The sequence below is a fragment of the Mustela lutreola genome, chromosome 2 (assembly GCF_030435805.1).
Source record: "Mustela lutreola isolate mMusLut2 chromosome 2, mMusLut2.pri, whole genome shotgun sequence".
NCBI classification, from domain to species: Eukaryota; Metazoa; Chordata; class Mammalia; order Carnivora; family Mustelidae; genus Mustela; species Mustela lutreola.
Window position 1 is genome coordinate 104,370,683 of NC_081291.1, and position 17,759 is coordinate 104,388,441.

General features: G+C 45.3%; 1 protein-coding gene across 25 annotated transcripts in view; it reads left to right on the forward strand.

Moving 5' to 3' along the window:
• KALRN (kalirin RhoGEF kinase) overlaps positions 1 to 17,759 on the forward strand; it is a 661,891-nt gene that overhangs the window by 191,687 nt on the left and 452,445 nt on the right. For all 25 annotated transcript variants that reach the window (XM_059162890.1, XM_059162900.1, XM_059162892.1 and 22 more), the window contains exon 3: positions 3,632 to 3,746. In XM_059162890.1, coding sequence (XP_059018873.1) covers positions 3,632 to 3,746 — 115 coding nt within the window. The remainder of the gene's footprint in view (positions 1 to 3,631; positions 3,747 to 17,759) is intronic.

Genomic DNA, 17,759 nt, shown 5'->3' on the forward strand with positions numbered 1-17,759 from the left:
GCCTCCTACTCCCAGTACCTGTTTGTGCTTTTTATGCAAGCTGCTTGTATGGTACTCATTTCACCTCTTATCTTTATATGCAGTCACGCCCTCCTCTCAGCCACCGCCCGATGTCCCTCTCTGCCTCCTTATCTCCTACCAACAGCATTCTCTAGTCAGCTGCTGTAGCATGATCTCAGACCCTGGATCCATGTCTCCCAAAGTGTGTTCCATAGAACAACAGTTCCACCAGATGAGCCTCAAAAAAGAAAAAGGGGTTCTATAATCTGATGTTTGGGAAAGGCATATTATAGCTTCTTCATGGAGATTTACCATGTTGGAGATTTGCCATGTTCATTAAAGCACATGTGCATTAAACACATGAAGCCATCTCCAAACTACAGAGTAACTTCATTCCCTTGAAAAAAATTATCCATTAACATCTCTCAGAACTATTGTCAGATGGAGCAAACTTTGGTATAATTTCATCAATGTATTTTTCTTATTCCCATCCCCCCAACTCCCCACCTCTCCCAGTTGCCCTAATTGGAGCCCCCTGAAAATTTTGAGCACCATTCCTCCTCTGGCTCAATCAGGGAAGACTTAACTCCCCCTTGCTTTTTAGCCTTTATCTCTTCCCCAACCCTGTCCTGCCCTGCCCCTATGCCTTCGAGAACATCAGACCATCCCTCCTTTTTCTTCCTTTTTATCTCAGTCCTGTGGCTCCTGGCCCCAAAGCCTCTCACACATAGGCCCATAGCAGGAATGTCATGAGTGAAGGACTGACCCTTGAGGACCCTGCCACCATTTGTATCATCTTTTCAAAACGTGGCTACTTTTGTAGCCACTTTTGTCTTGTACCCTCCCAGATCCACCTCTGTAAGTCACACAGGCTTCAACAAGGGGTTCTTATTCTTCACCTCTGCTTATGACCCTCTGTAATTTCAGTGCACATGTCAATTATCCATCAAATCCTACACCTTCATAGCTGCCTTCTTTGTACCAAATTTTCTACCTACTTATTGGCCATCCATATGCAAGACCTTAACTTTGGTAAACATGTCTGTGGCCTTTGTCTGTTACCTTTCACCCTTTCTGATGTTTCCCCGTAAATTGGGAAAGGATGGATATCAGATGAGCAAAACATCTGCTGTCCCCTCTTCCTTGGGAACTCATGATCCAGCAGGACATCTCCTACCTTCAGTGGGCCCTCCCCACTTGTGCATGCACTAGTTTTATTCTGCCTCCACTCAAGTTAGAACCTAACTTGGACACCATGGCTAGACCTTACAACAGAGCTCTCATCATGCCCCAGTTCCCTGTCTCATCTCTTTTTGCCCACCTCATGTACAGGCCTAATGTTCATTCTCTAGGGACGTTGGCCAGTGATAGTCTGCTCCCCTTTCTCCCAGTATCTCAAGCCTATCCTGAATTGGTGGTGGGCCAGTCTGCTATTTCACCTATAGAACAGTGTCCCCCAGGCAGGCTGAGTTCCTCCCTCTCTTTATTTGTTTCCTTTTCCCTCTTTGAGTTCTGTCAGCATGCTTCAGAGAAGGAAACAGGACCCCTCCCCTTGCATGGGCTCTGAGGTCTCTTTCTACCCATTGTCCCACTCTTTCCAGTACAATGACTATCTTTCTCTATGCTCCTTCCTGCTCCACATCCTACATTCTTACATTCTTACAAGGTCATCTCCTTTCTGAAAAACCCCTGACTGATCCTACTGCCCAGTCTCCAATCTTTATCCATGCTTCCTGAAGGCCGGGGATGTGGGTGGGGGCTGCACTGACCCAGGCTTTTTCTCCTTCTTCCCCTTCCTCTGCCATTTGGAACTTTCCCCAGCCATATTTATGATACACTCCTTCCAAGGGCAGACCTGGCTCTAGCTCAGGAAGTACAGTGCCAGCAGTCCTCTAAACTCCTTGGTAAGCCTTTGCCAATCAGATCAGCCTTGGCTCCCTATGTTCTCATGGGTCTACTGCATCCATGGAAGGTCAGGAAGAAAGGCAGCAACAGCAGTTAAAACCATCTAAGAGTGAAAATCCTTAGGGTGGGTCAAGGCTAGAGAGGAAGGTTGAGGGTATGGGAGATGCTTCCAGCTTTTGGAAACCTTCCATTTAATCCTTCTGCTTGGGAAGACAGTTGGGAAATGGGGGTCCTTTCCAAGGCAGATGACTGGGGGGTGGCTATTCATACAAAAATCCAGGCCTGTGGTATGGAGCTGGGGGTTCAGGTCCAACTCTGTGGTGTGTCTACACGAATCTGCTCCAGTGTGGGGCTGGGGATGATGGCGGTACCTGCTGAAACATTTTTTTCTTTTTCATCAAGGCAGATCTCTCAGTGGCCCTGATCTTGTTTGATCCTTTTCTCTTGCCAGTCTTCTCATTTCCTCTTTAGGAGTATCCTGGAATGGTTTGGATTTTGTTTGTCAAGTCTCCCTTCTGTCTTTATGGCTTTTAGACCCTAAAACAGAGGGAAACTTTATACTCGGACTTGGATAGGGACCCTGGGAGGCTCTGTCTTCCCCTGGAATAATTTCTTCTTCAGAGGGCTGAGCCTTAAGCTTCTTTTCCAGAATTGGTGATGGCCATGCCAATGCCTCCTCCTTCTTGTATTATATCCCTGTGGTCTCCACTCTGGAGGATGTCAGGCAGCTGCTTGAGATGTTCAGGAGTCCGTGAGCATGATGCAGAGGTTTTCCTTGTGTAACAATCAGGGCCTGTAAGAACAGACCTTAGCTTTGTCCCCTGTGACCCTCCTGAAAGCCTTGGTCCTGCTTCCTAGTAATGCCCATTAAAGAATAAATTTTTAGAGGATAGAGTAATAATGAATAGAAAGTTTAGGGAAAAAAATGAAAGAAAAAGCAACCATGCAAAATCTCAGCCTTCTAGTAACAACAACAATCATCATTTCACTATACTCTCCTTCCTGGTTTTTAAAAATGTGGTATTTAGAAAACATTTATAATCATAGTGTGTACATATGCATTTGCAGTGATTAAGACCTTGAGCATCCTTGTTTCTGATAAAGAAACCTTATGATAAAGGTTCCTGTGCTCCTCCAGCAGGGGTGACAGGTGTCACCTCAGGCAGGCAGACAGGGAGGGGTGGATCTTTGGCTGTGCAGAGAACACTTAATATCCTATCTATGAATCTAAAACCCTCCCAGCAGTGGTGTCTTGGATGGATGCTTGAAGGGTTTCTCAGCAGGGTAGTCAGTTAATCCTGAGTCCTTCTACCTCACAGAGGTCTGTAAAGAGAAGTGAATTGAAGGTTAAATTTCCAGAGACTACAGCCCATTCAATAGCTTGTGTTCTCAGAACAGTCATCACCTTCGTTATCATCTTGCATTTGGAGAGGGCTTTACTTTTCAAAGTGCTTCCCCATTTGCCAGCTCCTCAGTCCTTGGGGCCACCCTGTAAAAAGCTCATCAGTATTTTCATCTGCACTTTGCAGTGAGATATTAGAGAAGTCAAAAGACTTGACCAAGGTTACCCATGTTAATCACATCCAAACCCCATGCCCTTCACTTGACCAGTGACCGCATTTCTCCAGGCGCTGTATTTCTGTCTGTTTCCTACAGCACTCAGACAGCTGTTCACCACACATGTTCTGGCTGGTTTTCTTAACAGCCCTCCTCTTCCTCCCTGCAGGGGGCCGTGATAAACGAGGTGGACCCATCCTGACCTTCCCTGCTCGCAGCAATCATGACAGAATAAGACAGGAAGACCTGCGGAAACTCGTGACCTATTTGGCCAGTGTGCCAAGGTAAGGTGAAGGGGAACAACCTGTTGGGGTGGGAGTGATGCAAGTGCGTTGGAATGAGGGCTTCATCCTGCCAGGGGCCTGGTTGTTTCTGCGCTTAGGGTAGATGCTAATGATTCCTGGACAACATCACCCAGAGTTCACCTTGTTCTCATCATTCCCATTGTTACTGCTGGGACCCACATGAATGGAGTGGGAGCCCTGGGCAAAGGTGAGAACAAGGGCAGGGTCTGGAGCAGGAGGCACTGTGGTCTGGGGAGGAGGGTGGAAAGCTGTTTTCCTTAGGGAAGCTGGAGGTCTGGCTGATTCCACTCCGGCTTGTGCAATGGATTATCTTCAAAACCCTGGCTTTGAATGTGTTTATGGCTTTTAGAGTTTGGGGGCAAATAGCTGTACTAGTGTTCCATACCTAGCTGCAGCCCTCCGCTCAGTCAAGGTCACACCTTTTCAGCAGGGTTATATTGCCTCCAAGGGGGATGAAAATTGGTTGGGGGGGGCTAGTGAAAACCTTGGTTTTTAATGTATTAAGCGCAGATATATGTACTGTACCTAAAAATATGTACAGTATATTCATGGTATTAAAATTTTGCCAGGTCGGGGTGCCTGTATGGCTCAGTCAAGCATCGGACTCAGTTTCAGCTCAGGTCATTTGCTCAGGATCCTGGAATCGAGCCCCAGGGCATTGGGCCCTTACTTAGTGAGGAGTTGGCTTGGGACTCTGTCTTTCTTCCTCTGCCCCTCCCTGCTCACGTGCTTTCTCTCTCTAAAATAAATAATTAAAAATCTTTTTAAAAAATTTCACTGGGTGGAGCAATTAAAGAAAAAAAAAGGCATTTAAAAGCTCATTTGGGGCAGGGGCAGGGAACGATGATAATTTTAACAGGTTGAGAAACATTGGTTTCTGAGTGTTTCCAGATAGTGCTGGTTACATTGGTGGTAGAGAGACACATGTCGAGGCCATGGCATATATTTTCTAAGAAGGGAGAGGAGAGGCCTTTGTAGACTCAGATCACAGCATATAGAGCTGAAAGGGCCCTGGGAAGCAGTCTCAGCAACTATGTGTTGTGCTCCGCTAGGAATTAGGGATGAGAGCTGCTCACAGGAATCCATGGCAGTGGCTGGCCTAGAACTTTGCCCTCCTGACCCCTGCCCCGGGGCTCTTCCATCCTTGCCCTTGGCCAGAAAAATTTCTGTTCTCTGCATTTAGTGGAGCTGGAGCCTGTCAGGTGTTTGTCATGGCAAATAAGAAGTGGTACCTTGGGCTTTCGGAAACAACTTCTTTCTCATCTGTGCATTTTATAGGAGAATTAGTAAATTACAAAGAGGTCCTCCATATTCAGCTCTGCCTCTGCTGGGAGACCTTGGATAATTGTTGAAAGTGCTGATTAGGGACACCCGGGTGGCTCAGTCAGTAAAACCTCTGCTTTTGGCTCAGGACTGGCTCAGGACATGATCTCACTGTCCTGAGATCGAGCCCTGCATTGGGCTTTCTGCTCAGCAAGAGGTCTGCTTCCCCTTCTGCCTTCCCTCCAACTCATGCTTGCTCTCACTTGTTCTCTCTATCAAATAAATAAAATCTTTTAAAAAAAGAAAGTGCTGATTATGTTCTTGAAGCAGGTGTCCAATAAGGCAATCACTACATTTAAAAGTACTATGAGGGAGAGGCGCCTGGGTGGCTCAGTGGGTTAGGTGTCTGCCTTCGGCTCAGGTTGTGATTCCAGGGTCCTGGGATCAAGTCCCACATCAGGTTCCCTGCCCAGCAGGGAGCCTGCTTCCCCCTCTCCCTCTGCCTGTTGCTCAGCCTGCTTTTGCTCTCTCTGTCGAATAAATAAAATCTTCAAAAAAAATGCATAAACAAAAATAAAATAAAAAATAAAAGTGCTATGAGGGAAACAAATGTAAGGGATTGGTGGACAGTGATGGGCAGGTGGTAGAGGGGACTGAAGAGCAGTCATCTAGGGCTTGGAGGATATTGATTAGAATTGGGAGAACCCCTGAAGGGCCCCTGCAAAATGCTATGCACAAACAGATGTCAAATAGTCTGCTAGGGGTCAGAAGAGAGATAAAAGGTCTTAAGTTCCAATGAAAGGGATTTGGGTTATATCCGAAGAAGAATGTCTAAACTTTGAGTGGGGTCTTTGGACGAAGAATAGAATAGAATACTTTTTTTTTTTTTTCCCTGGAGGTCTTTGTGCAGAAGAAATATTCCCTTCTGTCTCAGAGGCAAGGAGATGGACTAAATCACCCATGACTGATGTAGGTATTTTAGCAATTTAGTCATCTAGGAGCTAAGCAGTTTTAAAAGCTCCTTTCCCAAGTATACTACTAACAGGCATAAAGCCAGGCATTTTCTAAAGCAATTTATAAGAGAAGTTTTCATGGGGATCCATGATGAACTCTCAGTTCTCTTAGAGTCAGAAGAAATTGGGGTCCCAGGAAACATGAAGGATACATTTTTTCTTTCTGGTGTGTTTATCACATCCCTTCAGCTAATGCACACTTACTTTCTAAAGAATAGAAGGTAAAAGTATTGGAAGAACCCTTTTCTTCATTCTGATTTGTTCAGCAAGGATAGGACAAAATAGATGGGCAGCAATTAAAAGAGAGGGGGTAAAGGGGAATGAAACCCATGAGGGCCTGAGAGGAAAGTCACAGTACCTTAACACTGAAGGAAAATACTGGATGTGAGCTCTCTGCTTCTCAGAGGGTGGTCCCAGGCATTGAATCCTGTGCCCCTGAGAGGAAAAAAAAAATGTTCTTCACAGGTTCTGGCAGGTGGGAGGCAAGTGTCTTGTTGCCATCTTCAGTGAGAAGGATTGTTCTTGGACAGACGCCTGGGTGGCTTAGTTAAACATCTGTCTTCAGCTCAGGTCATGATCCCGGAGTCCTGGGATCAAGTCCCGCACTGGGCTCCTTGCTCAGTGAGGAGTCTGCTTCTCCATCTGCCTGCCACTCCCCCTGCTTGTGCTCTGTCTCTCTGTCTCACTTTCTCTCTGTCTCTCTCTCTGACAAATAAATAAATAAAATTTTAAAAAAGTTGTTTTTAGAGGCCAGCTACCTCTGTCCCGAGGGTCTTTGCTTACCAGGAGTGTGAGCACCTACAAGTGGCAAGTGGCAGAACTTACAACTAGTCATGCCCAGGTGGTTGTGGAAATTGATAAATGTATGGGAAGAAATAGTCCCACTACTCTCTGTGAAGTCCAGGCAACTTTGGACCACTGCATTCAAGTTTGCAACATGGAACTCTGCCAGCCCATTTTATTTATTTATTTTTAAATATTTTATTTATTTATTTGACAGACAGAGATCACAAGTAGGCAGAGAGGCAGGCAGAGAGAGAGGAAGGGAAGCAGGCTCCCTGCTGAGCAGAGAGCCCGATGCAGGGCTTGATTCCAGGACCCTGGGATCATGACCTGAGCCAAAGGCAGAGGCTTTAACCCACTGAGCCATCTAGGCGCCCCTGCCATTCCATTTTAAAAATAACATGGAGCCCTTAGAGAGTGTTGTCATGGGAACAGTATATTGCGGGGTCCACAAACTGTATCTCTGCAGGTGAAGATTGGAGGATGTTTTCTGGAAGGAATGAAAATGGAAGGAAAGTTCCTGACTTCAGAGCTGCCCCAAAGGGAAGGGAGCAGGCATGGTTAGAGATGGGGACTCAGGCAGAAAGAACTTGCCCACGTGGGAGCTGTCCAGCAGTCTTCCTGCTGCCTCTGGAGAAAGTGAGCTTCCTGTCAATAGAGATAGGGTGACAATTCTTCCATTCCACTGGAGGCTGGATTAGATAATTTCTAAGAGGCTTTCTTATCCTGAATTTTATGTTTCTATGGTACTGGGGGAAAAAAAACATGTCATAAAATCTAGGACATCAAAACAGAGTATTGTCACTCCCACCATCATATACTTCTTTTCTCAGGCTCCCTAAATAAGTTGGGGCCTGGAATTTCACTTCAGATGGTATCTACATCTGAAATTCTAAGAGAACTGGTTTCCAGTCCCCCCTTGGACTCTGGGTGGGAATTTAGAGGGTGTCAGTTGGGACCAAGGATCATCCTGGACTGTGACAGCTTGGAACAGCCCTAGTTACACTCTTTTGGGATCTATCTTGGCCTGAGGTAAGTCCTTTCCAACTTCTCCTTCATGCTCCTGACGGGATTGAGCACCCAGGATCTTCTCTGCACTCTCTGTCATCTTCTTCTGAGGAATCACAGACTATCAGAGGGAAGAGGCCTGAAAATTCTTCCAATTCAACTTGCTAATAACTCCATTTACTGAACTCAACAAATGTTTACTGAGTGCCTACTATGAGCCAGGGTCCGGATAGGCATCTTGGTGGGCTCTCGTGTTATCTTTTCTCACTGTCATCCAGGCTATACTCGACTTACTTTTTTTTAATCCTTCTGGTCCGCTATCTGCTTGCAGCTACTTTGTACATGAAAGAAAAAGAAAGGAAACACTCAGATACAATCAGATGATGAATGTTCCTAGAAATTGAGAGCCAGGATAGAACATTTAGCCTGAGAGTAAATAATTGCCCAGGCAGAGCTCACAGTGTAGAAAACCTACCCCCTGTGATTACTGAGAGTTGACCAAATGCTTGAAATAGGAATTTCTAGGTAGCTAGTTTAAAAAAAAAAAAAAGCCCTGGGTTACTTTTGATGCATTGAATTTCTCCTCTTCATCGTCTTTATTATTCTGCCTTGTCATGACCATCTTTCTGCTGCTTCTGAGGGCACCAGTTGTTAGCCCCTTGATGTGTCTGCCACTTAATTCTGCTCTTAGCAGTGCAGCAAGATGCTAAGTGGTCTGGCAAGAAAGGCAGATATCATACTGGTAAAGAAAGATGACAAGAAATTAAGATGGGATATTCTGTAATGCCAATCAAACCAAGGTGCCAATATTCACAGCCTATTATTTGATAACACTTGCTCTTATTCTACTGATTTCAGCAAGAGATAAATTGGGCTTATAGCCAGCCCTGTCTCTATGCAGCCTCACCAGAAAGTTGAAATATGCAGAAAGAGCCAGAAAGACAGAAGATGAGGAGGTAAAAACTGCAAGGGTTTCCTCCCTCTATCCTCAGCCTTAGAAAGCCCAAGCTATCCAAACTGTCATCACTGAATGTGCTTTATTGGAAGGGCCTGTTGAGATGGGTTGTTGGCATCCTGCCCTTTGTTCTAGAATCGTCAATTAAAGGAGGCTTTGGGGAGTACTGACAGAAGGTCCAGAAATAGGACCAATGAGAACGTTGGCCTCAACTTACTCCTTTTCACATTCATTTTAAATTTATTTTGTTGTTTATGTATAGAGGGTTTATCATTTCTGTTATAGTTCCCAGGTTCTATGCAAATTTGAGCAATAGCAGTTAAGTGTCCCTGTTGTTAAGCTGTGCGTCACGCAAGTCCTGAAGAGCAAATAGTGTTCCTCTCTGTTGCTGGGGAATGTGAAATCACACCAGTAACTACCCTCATTAGTGATCACCTTTGTCAGAGCTGTGCAGACCTTCACAGAGAAGGGAAGAGAGGCCTCCTAGGATAGAAGGCACGGCAGTTCAGATCCCAGCTCTGCAGCTTCTCAGTAAGGAAGCACACGGCCACTCAACCTGGGTGATCTGAGAAGAGTTTAATGAAGGCTCAGTTTACAATCATGCAGATTTGGATTCCCCAGTATCCCAGGGCTAGAATCCGAGACATGGGAGATGTAACTACTTCTAGGCCTGAAGGAGCAAGGTGAGGAGCAGTTCCCAGAATCTGGAGGCTGACTGAGGGCTGCCTGATCGGAGCTGTGGCCTTGGGTGAGGCCATGATGGGTGGAAGGGGCATCTATACTTACTTCACTGTCCTCCCATTCTCTGACCTCCTGTCATTGTCATGAACTGAAGGCAGCCAGAGCTGATGACATCGATGCAGTCCATGTGGGTCAGCATCCCAGGGCATCAGGTTTACGGGAGAGGATAGAGAACAGATTTGGAAGACCAAAGGGAAGATATTTGGCATGAGATGAAACCTTGGGCATAATACTCAACATTTCTGGTCCAACATATCCTTAATTTAGGATAAGAATGCCCATCTCTCTGTAGTACCCAGGTGTCTGGTACTTCCTGGTCTGTCTCCTAAAGAAGCACAATAATAATAATAGTAACAACAACAATAATAATTGTATATTCACACATACATACCTAGTAATTTTTGCTACATATTAAGGAATAGATATAATGTGTTTGTAAGTTACAAAGCATAATGATGAATGAACACCTGAGAGCCCACCCCCCAACTTCAGCAGCAGAGTATCATGTCTGCTTTTAAAGCTGCCTATGACTCACCCTGATCCCCCTTAAATCCCCCAGAAACAACCACTGTTCTGAGTTTTGTGTTTCTCCTTCTCTTGCTTTTTTGGTATAGTTTAGCACATGTTTTCATAAACAGTATATTGTTTAGTTTTGCTTGTTTTTGAGTTTTATAAAAATGGTATCATACCATATGTAGTTCTCTTTGACAAGCTTTTTAAACTACTGTGATATTCAGCAGGATGGATGAATTCTCAAATGTGATTTTGAGTGACAAAAAACACTTAATGCATCCAACCTCTGAAACTGATCTATTAAGTAATAAATAAATGTTAACCATTATTATTACTTTAACCTGCATTATTGAACAGTCAAGTGTTTTGCATGCATAACTTAATTCTCACAGCATGTTGAGGTGGGCATGATTATTCCTCTTTTATGTATGAGGGCCTGAAGCCTAAAGCTCCGAGAGGCTAGGTAGCTTGCCTATGGACACACAGCCAATATAACTTACAGCTGGTTAACAAGAAGTACAAGCTAGTTAACAAGACTTAACAAGAAGTACAGAATGTGTTAACATGTTCTAGTACCAGAGCTTGAACCGTTATCCACTGAAGAAATAAGGAGCCAGAATGAAAAGGAGGCCATGACAATGGCGTGCAGAGGACAGATCTGGGGATAGTAGGAAGGTCAATGCTGCAGGATAGGCCACAGAATGGGTTGGAACAGGACAACGGAAGAGGGTGATAAGGAGATGAGGGGGCAGACAGGTGTAATGAAGATGGGCAACAATGATCTGTGCATCAAACCTGCTTTCTCTAAGGCTCTCTTTGGGTTCTAAGTGTGAGTGTACAGGTGGAAGAATGCAGATGGCGACTGCATCACTCCTGGGTTTCTGCTGGTTAAAGCAGCCATGGTGAGTGGAGTATGTGGGACAGTGCTGGTGACTGCGGGGGGTGCCTCGGACTTTCTCCCCTGGGTGTTTTTCTTATAGACATGTAAATGCTCCTCATTTATGCTCATCTCATTTATGTTCATTATATCTCATTTATGCTTATCTGATGATGACTATCTGATGATAGTCAGCTAGGCTTTAGAGACCAAAGAACACAGAGATGTAGTGAAAATACAGAAGCACTTAGGACCATGGGAACTATTTAGAGAGATGAGTAAAAACCTATCAGTGGCAGGGACCATGCACGTGAAGCCTGGTCTCTATTGTCCTTTAGAGACGGTGGTCCCACTCAGTTTCCCTGGGCCCGAGGCCTTTCTTTCGCTCTGCCACCTGTCTGGTTCATCTTCTGTGCTACTCTGGCAGCAGAAGCAGCATTCTGGCATTAGCATTTTGCTGATCTGCATTTGGAAACTGGTCCACTTCCCTGACCACACTTCTCTGCCATTGCTGGACTCAGCAGGTCTGGCCGGCACAGCCCTCTAGGGTCTGCAGGGCCAGAGGGGCTTGGGGAAACCCTGTGAAAAGCAACTATGTATGTGGAGGAGGCAGAGTGAGCCGTGATACTTCAAGTGTAGAGACAAGCATTTGTGATTCCCTGGAGAACAATAATCTGGATGATCAGAGGCGAAACCATGTGGTCATGAAGTAGCTATGGGAAGCAGGCTTGGTTATTCCAGGAACCTGTGAATGCCTTCAGGTGATAAATCAAGGACCCAGCATTGGACAAAGCATTCCTGATGGAGAGAGGAATGTTGTTTGTCTTGCCCAGGCATCTTCACTGTAACCCTTGGAAGGACATAGAATCAGTGGGAGTGGAGCTAACAGTAGTGAACTAGCAGAGAAGAGGGAAATACTAGAGAGCTCGAGGGAAAGTACTTGATCCTGGAAATGAGGCAGGGGGTTCCAGCCCAAGAAGAATGAACCCAGAAACTTCTGTTCTAGGAAAAGAAATACTCATGGTTGCTGATGAATGTCCTCACCTGTAAAATAGGCGTGGGGTTACTAAGCACAACAACGGTGAGAATTACACGAGAACTCATGGACAGAGACTAGCCCAGGACTTGGCACTCAGAAGGAGCTGATGGTAAACAGAAGGCCTTTCCCTTTCCTTGCTGAAAAGTGGAGACCTTGTTCTGACACTTGTCCTTCCTTGCCCCTAGTACTGCTTTGCCAAAGTCATGCTCTGGGAGATGGTTAAGGTTAGGATAGAACTAGCAGGAATATCAGTGATAGCAGTGAGATCAGAAACACCAAGCAGACTTAACAAGAAGTACAGAATGTGTTAACATGTATGCCTAGTAGTGTGATAAAGTCTTGACCTCTTTTATTAATTAGAAAACCATTTCTTTATTATAGAAAATAAGTGCAGAAAAATCTAAAGAATTAAAGTAAATACTTAAAACTCTACCATGTAGCGAGAACAATCAATATATTGGCATATTCTCTTCCTTTTCTTTAGAACTCTTAAAAAACAAAATTGAATTATGTTGCTTTTTAAATTTTGCTTCTTGTTTTATTCCATTTTGCATTATAGCATGAGAATATTTTCTTAACATTAAACACTTTTTATGCATAATGCTGTGTCTTGGGATGTACCATATTTTAATTAATGCTGTCCTTAGACATCTAAGTCATTTTTGAAAATTCGTTGCTATATACAACTCCCAGTAAACACCTTTGTGTATAAGTCTTTGTCTACTTTTTAGATGGTTTCTCTGGGATAGATTTGTGGCAATCATAGACTTTTTTTTAAGGCTGGTGATTCACATTGCCAAATTGCTTTCCATATTTCCTAATTTATATTTCCAACATGCTTTGCCTTAGACTTCCAAGTCTTGACATTTCTCCAGATTTGTTTATTTGCTCATCAATAACCAGGCCCCACTGTGCAAACATTGTTATTACCATCATCAAGAAACCATAATGTAGTGTTATGTGTTATGCACCTAAGCCTGATCTTGGATTTGCAAAGAGTAAAGGAGATGGTCACAGGACCTGCCCTTTGGGGGTCTCTCAGGTCAGGATTCTTTCTACTTTTCTGAGCTAATAGGCCTCTTAATGGGAACCAAGCATTAAAGTCTGGATCTGACATGAAATCTAGAAGGACTTCATTGCTTTTTCCCACTGTGAATTTTTAGTTTTGCCTTTGGGTGTGTTTCAGCTTGTTGGCTGGTTGTGCAGTCAGTTCTTGGCCTGGCTCAGAGTGGTTGTTAACCTCCTCTGAGTTCCTCTGCACTGAAGTCCTTATCTGCCTTCCAAGTTAGGGCTCCTTGGAATTTTTCTCTGGGTAGCGATGCTGAATGAGCCTCTAAAGCTTAGTGGCCCTGCATTTTCTGCCTTAGGCTGCTGCCGCTTTTGGCTCACCAGTAGCAGGCTGATTGGGAAGCTGACATTTCTGATGCCACCTTGATTAGGTACCTTGCAACATATCGTGTGAAATAAGTCCCAGGGCATTCAGTTTTTTTCTGGAATTCATGCTAGAGGATCAGGATGATTTGAATTTAGTTCTGATTTATTTGTCAATGTCAGAAATAAGGGAGTTCCCTGAATATAGATGCTGGAGAGACAGGCTAGTGCTGGGGAAGAAGGATGTATTTTTCACTTAGTGGGTTCTAGATTTGGGGCAGTTTTTCTCTTCTCTACTATATGATTGTTTTTGACAAGTTTTATATTTCCTGATTCACCTGTCATTGGTTAGGTCTTATTGTGAACCCTTCACTGGTGTTTGGGGTTGTGTACATTTTTAGGCATATGTAGGATACTGACATTTTATGTTATAAAACTAAATTTTTTAGAAAGATTGGCTTTATTATATACATGCTGGCAAGTTAGGTGTGCTGCCACCAAGTGGTGGAGTACCTCTGGTCAGCTACCCAAAGACACAGATGGGTTTTGTTAGAGTCTCTCAGTGGTAATATTCTGCTTTCTCCTCAGTAGACCATGGATTTTCCAGGGTTTGCATTTTTTTTTTCAGGCTTTACATTTTTAAAATTTTATTGAAACATGGAAAATTAAGTAAGACTAAGTAAAAAAATTAATTTTCCAACTACAAAATGGGTTTAATATAATCTTTGAGAACTATTAATAAATATTTAATAAAATGACATTTATGGAAATATTTAACTTGGGTATATAAAAATTGCCAGTTGATACTGGGAAGTGTTATGGTGATATTTTGGGGGGGTGGGGGGGAGATGCCTAAATAATGTGGTATATCTATACCAATTTTAAATTTGCTTTTATGAAGTCAAATTTTTTTTCAAATTAAAAAAAATCCTTCCTATTTGTCTGTTTTTGAGTCTTAGGTAGATTGAAGTCACTGTCCCCTTTGCTATTTTCATCAGTCACAAACATTAAAGTTAGAAGTCTTCATTTGTCTTTTCAAACCTCCCCTTTTAGACACTTTCCTGTCTCTGAGCACAGAAGATGAGAACAAGACCAATACCATTACCTCGGCCTTTTTGTGGCTGAGAGTATAAGCCCGGTGAATATGTTTACTAGTTCCAAAAAGCCTCTATACCGATTTGCCATGGTCACTTTTAGTAAAAGATGAATTGCCTGTTCCACTCCATCTCATCTCTTCTTGGATTGCTTTAGATTAAAAACAAAAACAAAAACAAAAAAACCCAAAAAACTTCATAAGTATTTCTTTCTTGAAAGTTTAGCATCCATCACTTAAGCAGAACACAGAATTTGAACAAAACTTGAAAATGACTTTGGAAGCTGGAAAACTCATCAGAAAGTGGTGATGGGCCCTGCTTCTATAAGTTTTGACTGTCCACAGAAAGCCTTTCTCCTGGATGGGTGGTGAGCCCCTTGAGGGCAGAGATGGTGGGTCTTGTCTGGTGGGTGACTCTGTAGAGCAGTACCTCACAAGTTGGCTGGGTTTCATTACACCCAGGGGACAGGCAGTGTCTCATGCCCAGCAACCCCAGGGCCAGTGCCAGGTTCTGTCTTCCAGACATGGAGTCAGTGATGGCAGACACAGATTTCCTTCAGGATGTCCTCTTTCTTGTGTAAGGGGCTGGACCCAGAAGCAGTAGCTAACAGGTGGACAGACTGGCTCTATGGGAGGGAGAAGGCAGAGACCTCGGCCAGAAGATGGAGCATGGTGGGGTGGGGGGGGATGCATGCCAGGGAACCGGAAGTGACTCTGTCTCATCACGGAGTATGCCTGTTTCCAAACGGAGCAAGTGTGACAGTCAACCCTGCTTCTCCCAGCACCCAGACAGGAACACTTTGTCAGAGCCATGGTGACTCAGACAAATGTTTTCTGGATGATTTACTGACATATCCGCATGTGTGTCCTGAAGGCCGGGCCCTTTCCTCTGAGACGCTCCCTCTTTGCCCCATCCCATTCTAGGTCAGGCAAAGGCCAGCCTTGGATCTGAGAACTACTCAAAACCACCTAAACCCTCTTGTCTGTTAGACTGTTCCATGCCATTTTAAGCTTTCATCTGTTCGCAATGATAGTAATTCATGTGCCGGGTTTTGCACAGAACCTCCTCCTGGCCTGGTGCCTGGGGTAAGGTTTCAGCCTAGTGCTGTGACATGTCCCTGTGCCCCAGCTCCCTTCCCTGGAAGGGAATGTGCACTCATCTCCCCAGGGTAGGCTGTTTGCTTCTGCATGACACTCAGGCCTCCAACCCATCTGCTGAAGGGAAACTCCCTGTTTTGGACGTGGAGGAAGGCCAGAACCGTTCCCAGCCCTCACCCAGCCCTGACAGTGGTGTGAAAGTCCATTCCGATGTCTGCAAATTGGTCCAGAGCTCATTCTGTGTATGCATAGGATTATTTAGCTCTTACCTGTGCACCAACACAGAGAGTGAGCTGAAAATCCTCTAGCTTTTTCGTACTGCCCCTGAACACATAGGCTAATGAGGGGAAACCAGTTCTTGCCCTTGGGAAGGCTTGTAGTCTGTTTGAGGTTCCAGGATCCACTGGAGATGACAAAATTGAACATTCTCAGGGCAATGGTTCAACAGTCATGCCAGGTAAATGGGCTTCACCAGAGAAAACTAATTGGACATAGAATTTGACCTGGATTTTTTTTTTAAGATTTTATTTATTTATTTGACAGACAGAGATCTCAAATAGACAGAGAGGCAGGCAGAGAGAGAGAGAGGAAGAAGCAGGCTCCCCGCTGAGCAGAGAGCTCAATGTGGGGCTCGATCCCTGGACCATGGGATCATGACCCAAGCTAAAATCAGAGGCTTAACCCATTGAGCTACCCAGGCGTCCCTGACCTGGATTTTTAAAGAAGTAGGTAGATTAGAATCCTGGTGCTGGAGACAAGAGGGTCTGTAGAGATCAGCCAAACCAACCCTTTACTTTGAAAGGGCGAAGTCCTGTACAGAGAATGCTGGGACATGGCCAAGGCCACCCAGCCGGCCAGTGGTGTTGCTGGGACCAGCTGCAACCCAGAGCTGCCCCCTGACATGGACAGAGCCTGTGGGACAGTAGGTGGCCCCCAGAACAGCATGCGTTGGAGGTCAGGAACTCCCCACAGTCATAAACAGAGGATTACTCCACACACACACATGAGCTTCTCGTGCCTCTGAGCTGGCTGCAGGTGCAAACAAAGACCGCTGGAGCCCTGACTATTTAGTTTCCAATTCCAAACATGCCTCCCTTCTTTGGGCTCCTCTGTTGGTCTGTCTGTGGCCTCCCGTGCTGTTCTCAGGCTACCCGCTTGTGCCTAAGCTCACAGGGTTTTTCTTCCACATACGTCATGGTGACCTCAGCAGTGCCCTGGGCCTGGGCAGCCCTGGCTCAGTGCCCGAGGGAAGGAAAAGGAGAGATGGCTGCAGGATGAGGTTCTCCTGCTCCATGGGAAGGAGAGCTCCTGTGTTGGTAAAGCCCAGTGGGCATGCAGGGGTGACTGCATGAGGGGTAGCTGAGGGTATCTGTGTTGGTGGGTGTGTTTGGGCATGTATCTGCCTGTGTTGTAGGCAAATAGGGGTGGGCTTTCGAGAAGGTACCATTTCCTGAGAAGGAGAGGGGGAGAGTAAAAGTGTGCACAGGTACAATTCGACCAAAGACTGTTTCCTAGAGGAAACATGTGGTTTATTAATGAGGATTCCACTGGCTCTGCCAGGAAACCGAAGCCCAAAGGAAGAGATTGGGGATCCCGTGTGAGGGTGGGGAGAGCTGGGGAGCAGCAGGAGGAGAAGGTGTGGTGATAACAATGGATTGGGGTGAGCAAGGAAGAATCACTGCTCTGTCCCCTGGCAAGCGGGAACAGCCCTGGTGGTGGGAGTCAGGCAGCCCTGGCCCCACCTTTGCAGCCTCACTCTGACCCCCCTCTCTTTTCTTTCTCCCTGTTTTGGAAAAGCTCCTTCGGTCTTTTGTTGGGGTGACTGAGGCATTGTGGTTAGACGGGAAGGTGGACCTGATCTTCAGTTTACTCCTTACAGATATCTGAGCAGTAACTATAATGACTTTTTTTCCCTAGTTGAAAGATAACTGTCTTGCACCCAGCCTGACTGTGGGGGAAAGAGGGGATGTAGGCAAGGCCGGAGCAGCAGGGCCCTGGAGTTTGTCTGGCGGGACAGGGACAGGGGAGGGCTGTGTGGAAAGGTTGTGGTTTCAGTTTCCATTTTGTTCTTTCTTTCCCTCTGCTGCTTTGGTTTCTGTTTTGTTTCTGCCTCATGTTCTGAATGCCCCAGAAGAAAGGGATGAACCGCTCTGTGGGGGCAGGGTGGGAGGTGGGACAGGAGGCTGCTGTCAGGAAGGCTGCCTTCCCTCTCTGGCCAGCCAGCCCGACTTCTAGAAG